The sequence below is a fragment of the Biomphalaria glabrata genome, chromosome 8, assembly GCF_947242115.1.
Source record: "Biomphalaria glabrata chromosome 8, xgBioGlab47.1, whole genome shotgun sequence".
Taxonomy (NCBI): domain Eukaryota; kingdom Metazoa; phylum Mollusca; class Gastropoda; family Planorbidae; genus Biomphalaria; species Biomphalaria glabrata.
This window is the reverse complement of record NC_074718.1, coordinates 23607586-23622480: the sequence shown is the minus strand read 5'-3', so window position 1 is coordinate 23622480 and position 14895 is coordinate 23607586. Positions and strand designations below refer to the sequence as shown.

At 40.1% G+C, this 14895-nt stretch overlaps 1 protein-coding gene across 1 annotated transcript in view; it reads right to left on the bottom strand.

Annotated features, from left to right (window-relative positions):
• LOC106054557 (dipeptidase 1-like) overlaps positions 1-14895 on the bottom strand; it is a 28491-nt gene that overhangs the window by 1749 nt on the left and 11847 nt on the right. Inside the window, exons 7-10 of the mRNA XM_056037819.1 lie at positions 14356-14532; positions 12738-12822; positions 3945-4020; positions 1457-1592 (exon numbers count right to left, since the gene is read on the bottom strand). Coding sequence (XP_055893794.1) covers positions 1457-1592; positions 3945-4020; positions 12738-12822; positions 14356-14532 — 474 coding nt within the window. The remainder of the gene's footprint in view (positions 1-1456; positions 1593-3944; positions 4021-12737; positions 12823-14355; positions 14533-14895) is intronic.

Sequence of the window (14895 nt, the reverse complement as noted above, 5' to 3'; positions counted from 1 at the left end):
TCAGTAAAGTCGTTAGCTGATTTATTCGAACAAAAACAAAAAAGCTGTATTTTGTTGTTTTTTTCTGCCGATCGTTCACAGATCTAAAATCAAACTCATAATCCAAGGAAAATGCAACATGTCTATTGTCCTAGCTAACAGAATATGAAACATTCATGATATAGGCGCTTGGTTTGAGCTATAAAAACGGTTGATGTTTTGCTTATGGCCACCAATTGTCTAACGCTGGCACTGCGCCGCCCGTGACTTCATAGAAGAAATTGAAGTACGTATTTAAAACATTGTCACACAAAGGAGCAATGATTAAACGTCACTTCGCATTAAGGAAAGAACTATCTCATTAATTCTTTTGCTAACAAACAAACATTATATATATATATATATATATATATATATATATATATATTGTTACGAATCTCACTATCCAGGCTCTCTGCAAACTGCACCATACACCACCAACTTAAAGAACTTGACAAGTCAGGGCTCCAAAATAACGTAATGGTTTAATGTCCATAAATAACAGCCAATACTGTACAATTGGCAGCACGTAGAACAGTACAAATAGCTCTGCGATAACAAATATCTCTCCGATAACACCGTTCCGCCGTATCAAGTCTTGCACTGGCCTCTCCGTCTCGTTCCGGGCTTGCACTGGGTTCAACAGTTCGGGACTGACTTCACACACTTGGGCTCGTTGTGTCGGACTCGATCACAGACCAAGATCAAGACGCCGGTCGTCTCAACTGTACTTGACAGTACTCCGCACTGAACCGTCGTAATGCTCCGTACAGAACCACACCGTTGAACTGTGCTGTAGTCGACCGTGTTCTGAACTCCTGTCGTGAACCCGCTTTCTGAACCTTGCTGTATTGAGCCCCTTTTTTCGACCGTCTTGACTGCGATACCTCCGCTCTTATATAGGGTCCCTACTGGCCTTCTCGAACCGGGCAGAACGCCGCTCGACGTTTCTAGGTGGTCAGATGACTACAACTCTCGTGACGCTCCTGAGCTCTGTTCACGACGTCGATCCTTCCCGGACCGCCGTCGATCCTTCTCGAACCGCCGTGTTGACACTCGTCTCGGCTGACAGTCGTAACTCGTCACGGTTGACCGCTCGTCTAGCGCTGGCCTGGGGCGATTTGCGTCGGCTGACTACACACACACCACTACCCCCATTTGTGCAACCACCAGGTTTATAACAATATATTCGAATATGACAGCTGTACGAGTCGTTAGACCTACAATGTCGTTAGGAGTCAAGAGACAAACTTTAAACATTTCGAATAAATAATTTATTTGCCCATCCACGAGACAGGTAAAATTAAGTTAATATACATTATGCACAAAAGCTGCAACAGAGTGCTTATTGAGCATGTAGATCGAAATAGACTTTACTTTTTAAAATATTTGTTAGACTAAACCTATTTTAAAAATTGTTTTAAAAAATTCTATTTACCTTTTCTACTTCTTCAAAAACTCGAATCAAATTATTTCCTGCTAATTTTTCCAGCTCTTCAAGTGACCAACCACGTTTGATGAGTATTTCAAACAGATGTGGGTACTTGGAAACATCTTCTAAATCTTTTGGAACTCTGAAAATATTAGATAATATACTAAAGAAGGACTATTGCGGTGCATGACCAAAAAAAAAAACCCAATATTACACCAAATCAAGTCTCACATATTAATTTCTATATGTATTGGATTTGCTGTATCTCCTCTTCTCCGATCAAAGGTTCGTTGTTGTTTTTGTTAATGTTTTACATATTTAACAACACTTAGTTAAAACTTAGATTCTTCGATGATGGCTTTCAATTCATTTTGTTTGAGACTTAACTCTAGTTTAGTTATACTTCACGGGCGTGAAAGGCTTAACACAAATAATCCACTCATATTACACCACATCTAGATATATATTTGACTTCGGTGAGACTGCATTAAAGCTGCCCTTAATTATACTTACAATGTCAAGAACATTATGCATATTTTTATTGCTGGTTATCATTTCCGTGAATGTGCATTGCGCCTTACGCTACGTCCTTATATACTTGCATTGGGTGCACATTAAACAGAAACAAATCCTAAAGCTCTTCATTCCTAAATACTTCAATCCCCGCACCCGTTTCTGCTTTCTAGGACTCTTATTAAGTGTTAGGGTTAGGGTTTGTCAAGTCAATAACAGAAGTCGATGTAATAGTAGAGATGGGAAACTAACCGAACCCGAACCGAACGAACCGAACTCGAACCTCACTTATGACCGAACCGAACCCGAACTTTGAAACTGCTTGGTACGAACCGAACCGAACAAACCCTCCTTAACCGAACTAATTTTGCAATTTGTACATCCCTTTTTTATATATATATTTTTGGTTTTAAAAAAATTTTTAAAATACATAAATATTTTATTTAAATTCTAATGATTCTATTATACTTTGAAAACGTGGAAGCGGGGTGGTATTTTGAAAACTTTAAAAAGAAAAAAAAAAGCGGCGCGCTGGGATTCCCATGGGTTTTTCCGTACGTGCCGACTTCGTCCTGGCCTTGCATTTTCGTGGGCTGTTTGCAATATTGGTTTTGAGTCGAATAGGCGCCCTCTAGTTAGATCTAGATCTAGACTCTAGTTCCTAGTAAGTAGAAAGTCAACATTAAAATATTGTCACTTTTAATTGAGATGGCTGTTAGTTGAGAGTAGAATAGTTTTTACCGATTAGATATAAATCTACAATAAGTTCATTTGTGTTCTAGTTTAAAATAAATTTTAATTATCTTCTATTAAGTGATTTATTTTTTACAAAATTGTGAAGTATTCCATATTGGAATATTATCAGGCTGGGGTAGGAGGGGGAGAAATGTAAAATCCCCCGGGCCCCCCAGGGCCCCAAATGAGTGTTTTTTTACACAAAATGCAGGGGCCCCCAAAGAGGTCCAGCCCCTCTCGGACCCCCAAATGATGAAAATTCCTAGCTACGCCCCTGAATATTTTTACTATTATTCTGTTTTGCATTATTGATCATCAGTATTTGTAATGCAGCGTTTCTCAAACTTTGGGTCCTCCCCCGTGGGTGGGGATGGCCAGTACCTTGAATTGGGGGATGGGGAGACGCAACTTCCTGACAAAAAGGAGTGTCATAGAGTGTGTGTGTGTGTTTCCTGGTGGCGGTAAGAAGAGGTTACGCGATTGATTGGAGGTTATGCATTGAGGATGATGAAATGTAGCGTAATGCAAATGTGAAACGTCAGACAATCTTGAGACATGAAAGAGTAAAGACGTTGTTTTGTGGTGACCTAGATTTTGTTTAAATATCAGTATATTTCATTAATATTACATCTCTATCTCAAGTTAAATATGTGAATATTGTAATAACAGTTAGGCTATATTGAGTTGTTCACATAAGAACTTTATTTTTAAGTTTATTAAGTTTATATATTATTATAAGGCTTGTTTTCGAGTCCGAAGATTAGTGAGGAATGCAGTTTTTTCCATGCTTAATTTTGCTATTACATAATTACATAACATCGAACCGAGCCGAACCCGAACTTTAGACCTGACCGAACCGAACCGAACCCGAACTATACTCGTCATCGAACCGAACCGAACTCGAACTTAAATATGACCGAACCGAACCGAACCCGAACTTTAAAAGTTGGATTCGATTCCCATCTCTATGTAATAGTATACTTCTAAAGAATGACAAATGTAGATCTATGCCACCTGTTTCTTTTCTGCTCGGTGGTGTGACATGTTTATGTGGTTCATTCTGTACTGTTCATCTGTTTTAGTTGGTGGGGGATTTTTTCTTAAAGCTGACATTAACACTTATCTCTATTTCCTTAATTTAAGTTTACTATTTCTCTGAAAGGATGATGCTCTACTGCCCTACTCAGCACATTAATATTTTGTTCAGCTTGAAAGCATCAATATATCTAATACTCTACCAAAGTACCTGTCTGTTCCTTCATAATCACCGCCTATACCCACGTGATCTGCACCGATTGTGTTCTTGATATACTCAATGTGATCTGAAAAAAAAATGACTTGATGTTTATGTAGTGGAGTGGATACCTTTTCAGGAAACACCGGCCACCCCGATATCCACGTGACCCTTCCGCCTAGATGGCACCTTATCCGCGCATAAAAAGGCAGACCAACGTGGGCACTGTGTCACAAACCGCTGTGAGCCCTCAACCGTTTGTGTGTGTGTAGCAGAACAACCGCAGTCCACTACCATGGCCTTAGTTATTGTGTAAAGTCTTAAGTTGATGTTTGTAAAATGTTTTATTGTAAAATGTTTTACATATTTCGGATGTTCCTTCAGAGTTGAAGATAGTTTACTTCCTAGTCCAAACCTCCCGCAGGACGACGGGGGATGGGAGCGGGCAGGATTTGAACCCTCGACCATCGATAAATCCGAACGACAGTCCAGCGCGCAAACCTCACGACCAGGCAGCCATCCTGATTTCTGTTATTTGTATTTTAGATCTAATGTCATTATTTATGTTTTAATATATTTTAATTAGATTTGTTTATTATTGAAAGGGGGAAATAAGTAGTTTTTTTGTGCTTTAATGTTTATTTTGTTGTCACGGGACCAGAGTACCTAGGCTACCACGAGGGCGGGGGGATCTGGGAAATCTGGGGAAAGGGGCAGTGGTCATCACTGGTCAGATACTGATGATGCAAGGGGACGTAACCACTGAGGATGCGTCACTGATGATGCAAGGGGACGTAACCACTGTGTTGTGTGTAGTCCACGTGGGAGGGCTTTTTGCTCTAAAAAGAGAGAGTTAGTTGGCGTGGGTCTTGTAGGGCGGACGGTTGTATTTCCCGCTCCTGCTCGTTTCCTGATCTGGTACGAGAAAACTATAGCAGAAGGACTTCATGATTAGAGACATAGTCATTAGAGATCTGAGTTTAGTTTTAGTAGTTGATGTACCTGTATATAACGTTTCATTTGGAAGTTTATGTGTTGTGTGTAAAATAAAGTTACAGGTTAAAGTTATAGCCTCTAACTACATTCCGGTGTTGAGTTGCATATCTCAGTTATATATATGTTAGTTATAACACCAAAATCGCGACAAGGCTAAAGCCACCAAAGTTCCAGCGTCAACAGTCGGGCCTCCTGAATCACCCTAGACTACGACCAGTTCAAGCAGGCGCCAGCACACTGCTAGCGTCTCGTGACAACTAAAGTGGACGGCTCGTCCTGGATTGATCAACTGCTGTACGTTTGGAACTAAAGTGGACGGCTCGTCCTTGATTTATCAACTAAAGTGGACGGCTCGTCCTTGATTGATCAACTGCTGTATGTTTGGAACTGTTGCTGATTTTTTTTTCGGATACTTTAGCCACAATCGTCGCTGGGGGCAGAGCCATTATACTAGAATCCAGTGGAACCAGTCAAATGTAACTGACTTGATAGCCTACTATTCAACTACAGTCTAGCTTACATCGCCAGAGTCTAAGTCTAAGTCTACACCCGTAAGGTCTTGGACTTTACTATAGACCTCAAGCCGAGAAACCACTACAGTCTAGTCTACATCTCCAGAGTCTGAGTCTAAGTCTAAGTCTACACCCGTAAGGTCTAGGACTTTACTATAGACCTCAAGCCGAGAAACCACTACAGTCTAGTCTACATCTCCAGAGTCTGAGTCTAAGTCTACACCCGTAAGGTCTAGGACTTTACTATAGACCTCAAGCCGAGAAACCACTACAGTCTAGTCTACATCTTCAGAGCCTGAGTCTAAGTCTAAGTCTACACCCGTAAGGTCTAGGACTTTACTTTGACTTTACTGTACTAGACTCGAGTCCAGATTGTGCTGCTGATACTGCTTATGTGTTGTTGTGAATCGTATGGATATAATTTACTTACAGTGGTGGTGACATTGACTTTAAATTAAATTTTATGCCACTGTATTTCATTTTTTTAAATACCAAATCAAATTAATCAAAAATTTCAAAAACAAGTTTCGTCGACGGATCAGCGCAAGAGACTGGATCTTCAGCTGCTGTGTTTGTTTAACTAAAATTCCATGCTGTAAGGTAGGCTGACTTTTTGCACTATATAATTTTTTTTTATTCAGTGGTTAACTTATTGTCGCCATACTGTCCTTGCTAGTGGGAGTTTAATGTTAATCTATAGTTTACAGTGTTTATTTTAAGGCTGCTATTTTTAATCTAGACCTTGATTTGTCTATTCATTATCGTTAGACTCTATTCAGATATCTTTTCCTATTTGGCTATTCATGTACTTGTTAATTCTTATAAATTAGTTCATTTTCTGCTGTATGCAAATTGCCGTTAGAATACTCTCATAGTTTCTAATTCTCTGTAGCTTCTACCTCCATATTAAATAAAAATTTGTATACTTTCAATCCTGTAATGGCTAAGGTAAGAGACCTCCAAGAGTTCATTTCGCTAGGTAGGAGTATCGGTGTCCCTGAGTCGGACATTATATCGTTTGCTCAGAATGAGAGGAAGTTAGAGCTAGAGTTACTTGAGGCCGATAGGGCCGAACGCCAGGCTGAAAGAGAAGCTCAGAAGGCAGATAGGGAAAACGAGTTAGAGTTAGCACGGATTGCATCCGAAAGGGCCAATAAAGATTTGGAAATAGCTAGGTTAGAGTCTGAGAGAGAGCTAGCTAAGATAGAGTCTCAGAAGGAAATAGGGTTAGCTAGGTTAAATAGGCAAGCGGACACTAGTGATAACTCGTCAACAAGCTCTTCTTTAGATACACCCCGTAATCCTGTTAAACCCCCACAGCTCCCAAAATTTGACGAACGGGTGGATGAGTTAGATAGTTACATCACCCGCTTCGAACGCCATGCACAAACTGTTGGGTGGTCCCAGGATGACTGGGCCACTTATCTGCTGTCCCTATTGACAGGCACAGCCCTCAATACTGCAATGAGGTACGAGGTGAAGGTGACAAAACATTACCCCTCTCTCAGGGAAGCCTTGTTAAAATCCTTCGAATACACTAGTGATGGGTATAAAGGGAAATTTAGGACAGCTCGTATAGAAAGGGGAGAAACTTATCAACTTTTTGGGACGAGAATCAAAGGGTACCTAAATAAATGGGTGCAAATGTCTGGGCCGAACAGACATTCGAGGGACTCCTTCAGCTACTGCTGATTGATCAGCTATTGGAGGGGGCATCAGAAGCGCTTACTATATTTCTAAAGGAAAGAAACCCCACGTCCTGGGACCAAACCTTAGAGTTGGCCGAAAACTATAGACTGGCCCATGCGACTAGGAGTTTAGAAACATGGAAATCTAAACCCAAGGGGAAGGGATCCAGTCTAGGATACATGGGGAGTCGTTCCACACCCCATACCAATTACGCAACTGATAAGAGGGTAACATTTAGTCCAAGGGGAGGATTAGATGGTAGACAGGCAGGCAGGTACGATAACAGGTGCGGCGAAGGGGATGCAAAAATTGTTTGTTATAAGTGTGGAAAGATAGGGCACAAATCCACGTCATGCGACCTTCGGAAGGTGAGTCCGGTAGGTGCTGTACAGGAAGGGAGGGCGACCGCTCCCAAACCCAAAGCAGGCCATAAGGGAAGGGGGAGGAAACCTGTGGTCTGGCGAGAAGAAGAGGGAAGACGTCCCATAGCTGATGGGTTCCTGAACGGAACTCCTATTAAAGTGTTACGCGACACTGGGAGCTCAGTGGTAGTTGTGCGATCTACCCTGGCACCTAAGCGTACTGGTCGATTTAGGTGGATTAAAACCATCGACAGTACTATGTTGAAAGTAGCGACTGCCATGGTGCAGGTAGATTCGCCTTATTTTACTGGGGAAGTGGAGGCCCATTTGTTGGATCATCCACTATATGATTGTGTAGTTGGAAACATACCTGGCGCTGCAGATCCTTTTCAGCCAAATCCTAATTGGGGGGATTCAGCTAAGGTAACTTTTGAGGAGAGTGAGGCCAGAAGTGCCAAGATCTCGTCCTCTGCAGAGGTGAACGGGGTGATTCCCCCATGCTCACCTAATTTATGTGACGCACAATCTGAAGAGAGTGCGGCCAAGAGTGCCAACATCTCTTCTTCTGCTGAGGTGGCTGGGATGATGTGCCCAAGCTCACCTAATGTAGTTGATACATCGGAAAGGAGTGAGGCCAATGGGGCCAATATCTCACACTTTACAGAGGGAGCTGGGGTGAATTCCCCAGGCTCGCCCGTTGAAATTGGGGCAGCTATCACCCGTGGGATTGCTAGAAGGGAAAAGGCGGCTGTCAAACCACTTGCCACGCCACCTTGTCCACCCACCGGTATATCTCCAGATGTGTTTAAAACTTCCCAACAGTCAGATCCCACTCTCGTTCAACAGAGAGAATGGGCAGGTATTGGGAGAACTAGAGAGTCTACATGGGGCTCTGAGAAGTTTATCCATAAGGAAGGTCTCTTATATAGAGAACTTATAGATAAAGAAGGAATGAGAACCACTCAGTTGGTTGTTCCGATGGACCACCGTGAAGAAGTCATGCGTGTTGGGCATGAAATTTTATTTGGGGGACATCTCGGGTCTAAGAAGACCATAGATAGAGTTTCCGCAGAGTTTTACTGGCCTGGGTTAAGCGCCGATGTAAAACGCTACTGCGCCTCTTGCGACATGTGCCAACGCACATCTCCCACAGGCCGAACAGGGAAGCTTCCTCTGGGTCAAATGCCTTTGATTGACACCCCTTTTTCTAGAGTTGCAGTGGATATCGTGGGACCGATTGACCCACCCACTGAACGAGGAAATCGGTATATCCTCACTCTAGTTGATTATGCAACGCGCTATCCAGAGGCGGTTGCACTCCGCTCAATTGACACAATTCGAGTGGCCGAGGCCTTGGTTGAAATATTTGCCCGGGTTGGAGTCCCTAGGGAAATGCTCACCGATCAAGGGGCACAGTTTACCTCAAAACTTGTGGGTGAAATTACCCGTTTGTTGTCGATGAGGCAATTGGTTACCACCCCGTTCCATCGCCAGTGTGACGGGCGGGTTAAAGGGTTTGATGGGTCCGTGAAGAACATGCTTCGACGCATGTGTGGTGAGAGAACTCACGATTGGGACATGTATCTCCCCGCCGTCCTATTTGCATATAGGGAGGCCTCTCAAGAGAGTATGGGGTTTTCTACTTTTGAATTGTTGTATGGGAGAACTGTTAGGGGCCCTAGTCAAATTCTTCGGGAATTATGGGCGAGGGAACAGGAAACTCCTGAGATACGCACTACTTATCAGTACGTGGTGGATCTCCGTAACAAATTAGAAAGCACCTGCCAGACCGCCATGAAAGAGTTGTCGAAGGCTAGTGCTCGGGCCAAACGGTATTATGACCGAAAGGCCAAAATCAGGGTGTTTTCCCCTGGTGAAAAGGTCCTCGTTCTGTTGTCCGACGACCAGAACAAGTTATTAGTAAGATGGAAGGGACCATATGAAGTTATTGAGAAGGTTGGGCTCAATGATTATAGGATAAATTTCCTAAGGGTACAAAACTACTCCATGGAAACTTACTTAAGTTCTATACTGATAGGGAGAAAGTAAGAGAAAGCCATTCAGGGGAACATGATGTTTCTGTCGGGGCCGTATCCTATAGAACAGGCTTGCAGGACAGTATGACTGATAATGCCACTGAATGAACCTAATGTGCACAAGTCAGTCAATCTACATTTGCATTATTGTATTCACTTAACTTCATTTTGATTATGTCATTATCATTTATTTTATTTCAGCTTAAGTAGATTTGATTCAAATTCTCATTTTTATTTTTGTATGCAGCCTTTCGTGCTTATTGTCACATCTTTTCAGAGTTGTATTAGATTAAGTATCTTAATTTTGATTTTCGTATATCTACATATCTAATTTATTTCTATACACTATACTCATGTATGTTAAAACTGCTTGTATTTATACATATTATTTACTTGTTAAAAGGAGACTACATATTCAGATACTCCGGGTATCGAAATGAATACCAGATGTCTTACTACTATGTATCTATTTGTTTCTTCTTTACATAGCTGAGTATTTATATACTATTCATTGCATTGTATCCATGGGGTTCGTTTAACTGAATTACTACGGTACTTCGTTGTTCACTTGTGTGTGTGTGTGTGCGACCTCAATGGGTGATTAGAATACATTGTATTACTTTGTAGCAAATTTTTTAATTTTTACTTTTTCTGCCAATGGGTAGACGAATGTATACCTAAGAAGTCGTTTTTTTCCAATTCCCTTTTAGTTGTAGAGTTGTTAGAGAAAGAATTTTTGTTTTTTTTTATCATTTCCAACAGTAACCAGAATGACCCTATTGACTGTGTTGTTCTGCTTGAATTGGGGTGTGTGTCACAAACCGCTGTGAGCCCTCAACCGTTTGTGTGTGTGTAGCAGAACAACCGCAGTCCACTACCATGGCCTTAGTTATTGTGTAAAATCTTAAGTTGATTTCTGTTATTTGTATTTTAGATCTAATGTCATTATTTATGTTTTAATATATTTTAATTAGATTTGTTTATTATTGAAAGGGGGAAATAAGTAGTTTTTTTTGTGCTTTAATGTTTATTTTGTTGTCACGGGACCAGAGTACCTAGGCTACCACGAGGGCGGGGTGATCTGGGAAATCTGGGGAAAGGGGCAGTGGTCATCACTGGTCAGATACTGATGATGCAAGGGGACGTAACCACTGAGGATGCGTCACTGATGATGCAAGGGGACGTAACCACTGTGTTGTGTGTAGTCCACGTGGGAGGGCTTTTTGCTCTAAAAAGAGAGAGTTAGTTGGCGTGGGTCTTGTAGGGCGGACGGTTGTATTTCCCGCTCCTGCTCGTTTCCTGATCTGGTACGAGAAAACTAGAGCAGAATGACTTCATGATTATAGACATAGTCATTAGAGATCTGAGTTTAGTTTTAGTAGTTGATGTACCTGTATATAACGTTTCATTTGGAAGTTTATGTGTTGTGTGTAAAATAAAGTTACAGGTTAAAGTTATAGCCTCTAACTACATTCCGGTGTTGAGTTGCATATCTCAGTTATATATATGTTAGTTATAACACCAAAATCGCGACAAGGCTAAAGCCACCAAAGTTCCAGCGTCAACAGTCGGGCCTCCTGAATCACCCTAGACTACGACCAGTTCAAGCAGGCGCCAGCACACTGCTAGAGTCTTGTGACACACTGTCCATTCGACCGGCATTTCATGTCGCTGTAATGTCCGTATGTTACTGGACCTAAGTCGTCTCCACTTCCTTTTGTGCTTGGTTCTACACCATGTGTTCACGTATGGCTGCAGGTCTTTAGTGTATAATAAAGTTTGGAATCGTCCTACGAGTTGCCTTCGTCATTTAGAATTTAGTTGTCTTCTGTGCCTAACCCACCACAGAAACTTGGTAGCACGAGTGGGGTCAGGAAGTGAGACAACACTGTTCGATCAGAAGACGCCTCAGAATCTGCTTCCTGACAACCGAAACTACGAAAGTGACAACCAGACGTAGATGTCAACAAGTAACAGTCTTTAGTGTATAATAAAGTTTGGAATCGTTCTATGAGTTGCCTTCGTTATTTAGAATTTAGTTGTCTTCTGTGCCTAACCCACCACATTTAAAATTACATAACCACGATATTCTATGCGTATTTATTTACCAATGTATCTCACAGAATCTCAGGAAGACTTCATTCTTCGAACCAATTAGCATTATTTTTTTAAAGTATTTTTTTCTCTATTCTGATGCTTTTAAGAGTAATCAATAGAATATTTTTTCGCTGCCTATTTGTTTTTAGAGAGGAGCTGCCATTTTAGATTCCCCTACACCGGTCCAATTGTTCATAACATTCTATGCTTGGCTTTTTCCCGAAACATCTCACGTTAAACATCTCACGTTAAACATCTCACGTCAAACATCTCACGTTAAACATCTCACGTCAAACATCTCACGTTAAACATCTCACGTCAAACATCTCACGTTAAACATCTCACGTCAAACATCTCACGTTAAACATCTCACGTTAAACATCTCACGTCAAACATCTCACGTCAAACATCTCACGTTAAACATCTCACGTTAAACATTCAGTGAGTTTATTGTATTTGACATCCGTAAAGATCTTCACCATTTTATTTTTACCTTTCTGACACTTTCGTGCCAAAATTGTAAGTTGGGGATAATTTAAACTTGTCTATTGATCGGTCAACTGGTTCTTACAGCAGCCTTAACAAAAAGATATTTGGATATATTATCGCTTTATTCGCTTTTACCAGCTTGACAATTTACATTATCCAGAACGCCCATGATCCTTATAATCGTATGTTACATTCCCAAGCCAACACGAAGAGGACTTTATTTGTGTGAAATACTATCACAGTTAAGCTCCTTTATAAGCCTTTATTTTGTAAACGCTTTTTAATCGAATGCATTCATCATGTTTCAAAATGTTTACAGTTAAATCACGTGTCATTTAAATGAAATAGTTGGGGTACGGGTGTGTGTGTGCGCGGTCCGCACCTGATGACACTGACCCTAGTGACGCCACTGGTCGTTTGAAAAGGGAGTATAAAAAATAATATATAAATAAATATTTTAAAAAATACAAGAAGACAAAACTTGATAGTATTTTTTTTTCATTCCAAGTTTCTTCCTTTCCTTTTTTTCCTCGTAAACTACCGGGCACCTTCGCAACTTCTCAAAGCAGAATTGAAGCGAGTTTTGTGAGTTATGTGTTAGACTCAAATAGAATAAAATCTCACCAGCAATGTCGTCCGCAGAAGCCGTTGTAGAACAGTTGATATAGTCTGGGTAAAACATCACCATGACAATACCGCCATTGGCTTTCTGAATGTAGAGTAAAGTATTGTAAGAAACAGTTTTAACTCAAAATAATCTCATCAATATTATTGGCTTCATAGTGCTGTGGGAATAGTTCAATTAGAAATCTATTCGTTTTGCTTAAACAAAAATATTTGATCAAAGAAACTTTAATACTTAAATTTAACACACACAAAAAAATACTTTAAAAAAAAAAAAAGGTTATGTTAAGCGTAGTTGTATCAATTAGTTCGGAACAGTCGTGTAATTAAATTTGTAATAGATCTAGACTAACTATGGACTAACAATATCTGTGTAATTAGAAATATTTCTACCAATTATTTTTGTTTAGCTCAATTTCATGCATTTAGCTTTCTCAATAAGCTATCATCCTATCGCTCGTTGGAAAAGGAGTGGGGGAGAAAGAAGGGTGCATCTGTGTGATCGCTTTTTAAATGCATTAAGAAAATAAAAATTAAATAAAAAAGTTGAATGGCCTGAACTCGAGGGTTCTAGACTCCTCAAGCCTCATTAAGCCTCATCAATCCAAAACATTCAGTACAGTAGGCCTACCAGAAATGTGTTTATGAAAATATAAAGTTTTATAGCTATCTATTGTTAGTTTCAAACTTTAAAGCAAAGTATTAAGGGAGATGATTCAACTTATACCACCACATCAGTCAAGTACAATTTCTTTCCCTTGTTCGATACAAAAAAAAGAATTACCAATAGTTAACTAACTAATTTTTTAAAAATTGTTGATTCTTGTTTTTTTCAGGTAAAAGAAATAAGAGTGCGAAATTTCAGCTTGATCCGAGATTAGGTGTGGGAAAAATAAATTTAAGTATACAAAAGTTTTACCAGACAGACAGATGGACAGAGTCGACAAAAGCTTTGCAAAAAATATGAAAAGTAATAAAAAAAATGTTTTTTTTTAATTTAATTTTAGGGCATAGTGATAAAAGTTTGGCTTTGTCGTGCCAATGTAGTCTGCTTACTTATTTTTTTATTGACCCTCAGAGAAACAGATTTGTTTTTTTTTACTTACCCTCAGAGAAACAGATTTGTGTTGCATAGAAAAAAAAATCACTTATTTTAGATTTGGACTTTAGGGGTTATAGAGGGTTTTCAGACGATTAGGCTAGCATTTAATTATTTTGTTGTAATGTCCCGATCGTCATGAATAAGAATGTAAAAATAATTTTACAATACTATTAAATAATATGTTTACATGTTTAGTCAACTATTTTACACGTTTCAGAAGTTCTTTCAGATTTGAAGAGCACTACATCCTAGCCGAAACATCTCGTAGGACGACGGGGGATGGCAGCGGGTGGGGTTAAAACCCTGGACCGTCGAGACCACCAAATGGCAGTCCTGAGCGCATACCACACAACTAGGTAGCATAAAAACACAATGAATAGATAACACTGAAAATGTTTTTACAGAAAGGGAGAAATATAATCTGAATGTTTTTAAACGTGTTTTAGCAAGCAGACAAAAAAGAGTAACTTAAAAAAAAAAGTGTACGATCTATGACTTAGTTCAATAATGACTCACCAACTTAGTTAGTATGTCGTCTCGGACGTTTCTGTTGTGTGCACACTTGGCGTAAGCCCCCGAGTGGCTGAATATAACAGGCGCCTTAGTGACTGAGAGGGCGTCATCCATTGTCTTGTAGCTGACGTGAGACAGATCGACCATCATTCCAAGGCGATTCATTTCTTTCACAACTACCTGGGTGTTTTTGAAGAATTAGTATTAATTTGAAGTAGCTAATTAAATAATGGAATTATTTTTATCTACGGAAGCCAGAGCTCTGACACGGTCGGTTTCCATGTAGGCTCTAAAAATTAAAAACAAAACAGGTAATTCTCAATGGAACTGCCAGCTATAGTCACCTCTGTGACATCCATTTCTTTTTTTTTTTTTTTTTTTTTTTTTTACAAACCTAAAATTAACTTACTCCATCTGTTTCTCTCGCTTGAGACTTTTACACGACATCACATTATTTCTCAGACTTCCCATTCTCTGATCAAGTTGAAATTTTACTTGTGTCAGTAGGAAGACATTTATTGTACCATTCCTGGAGTTAGTAGA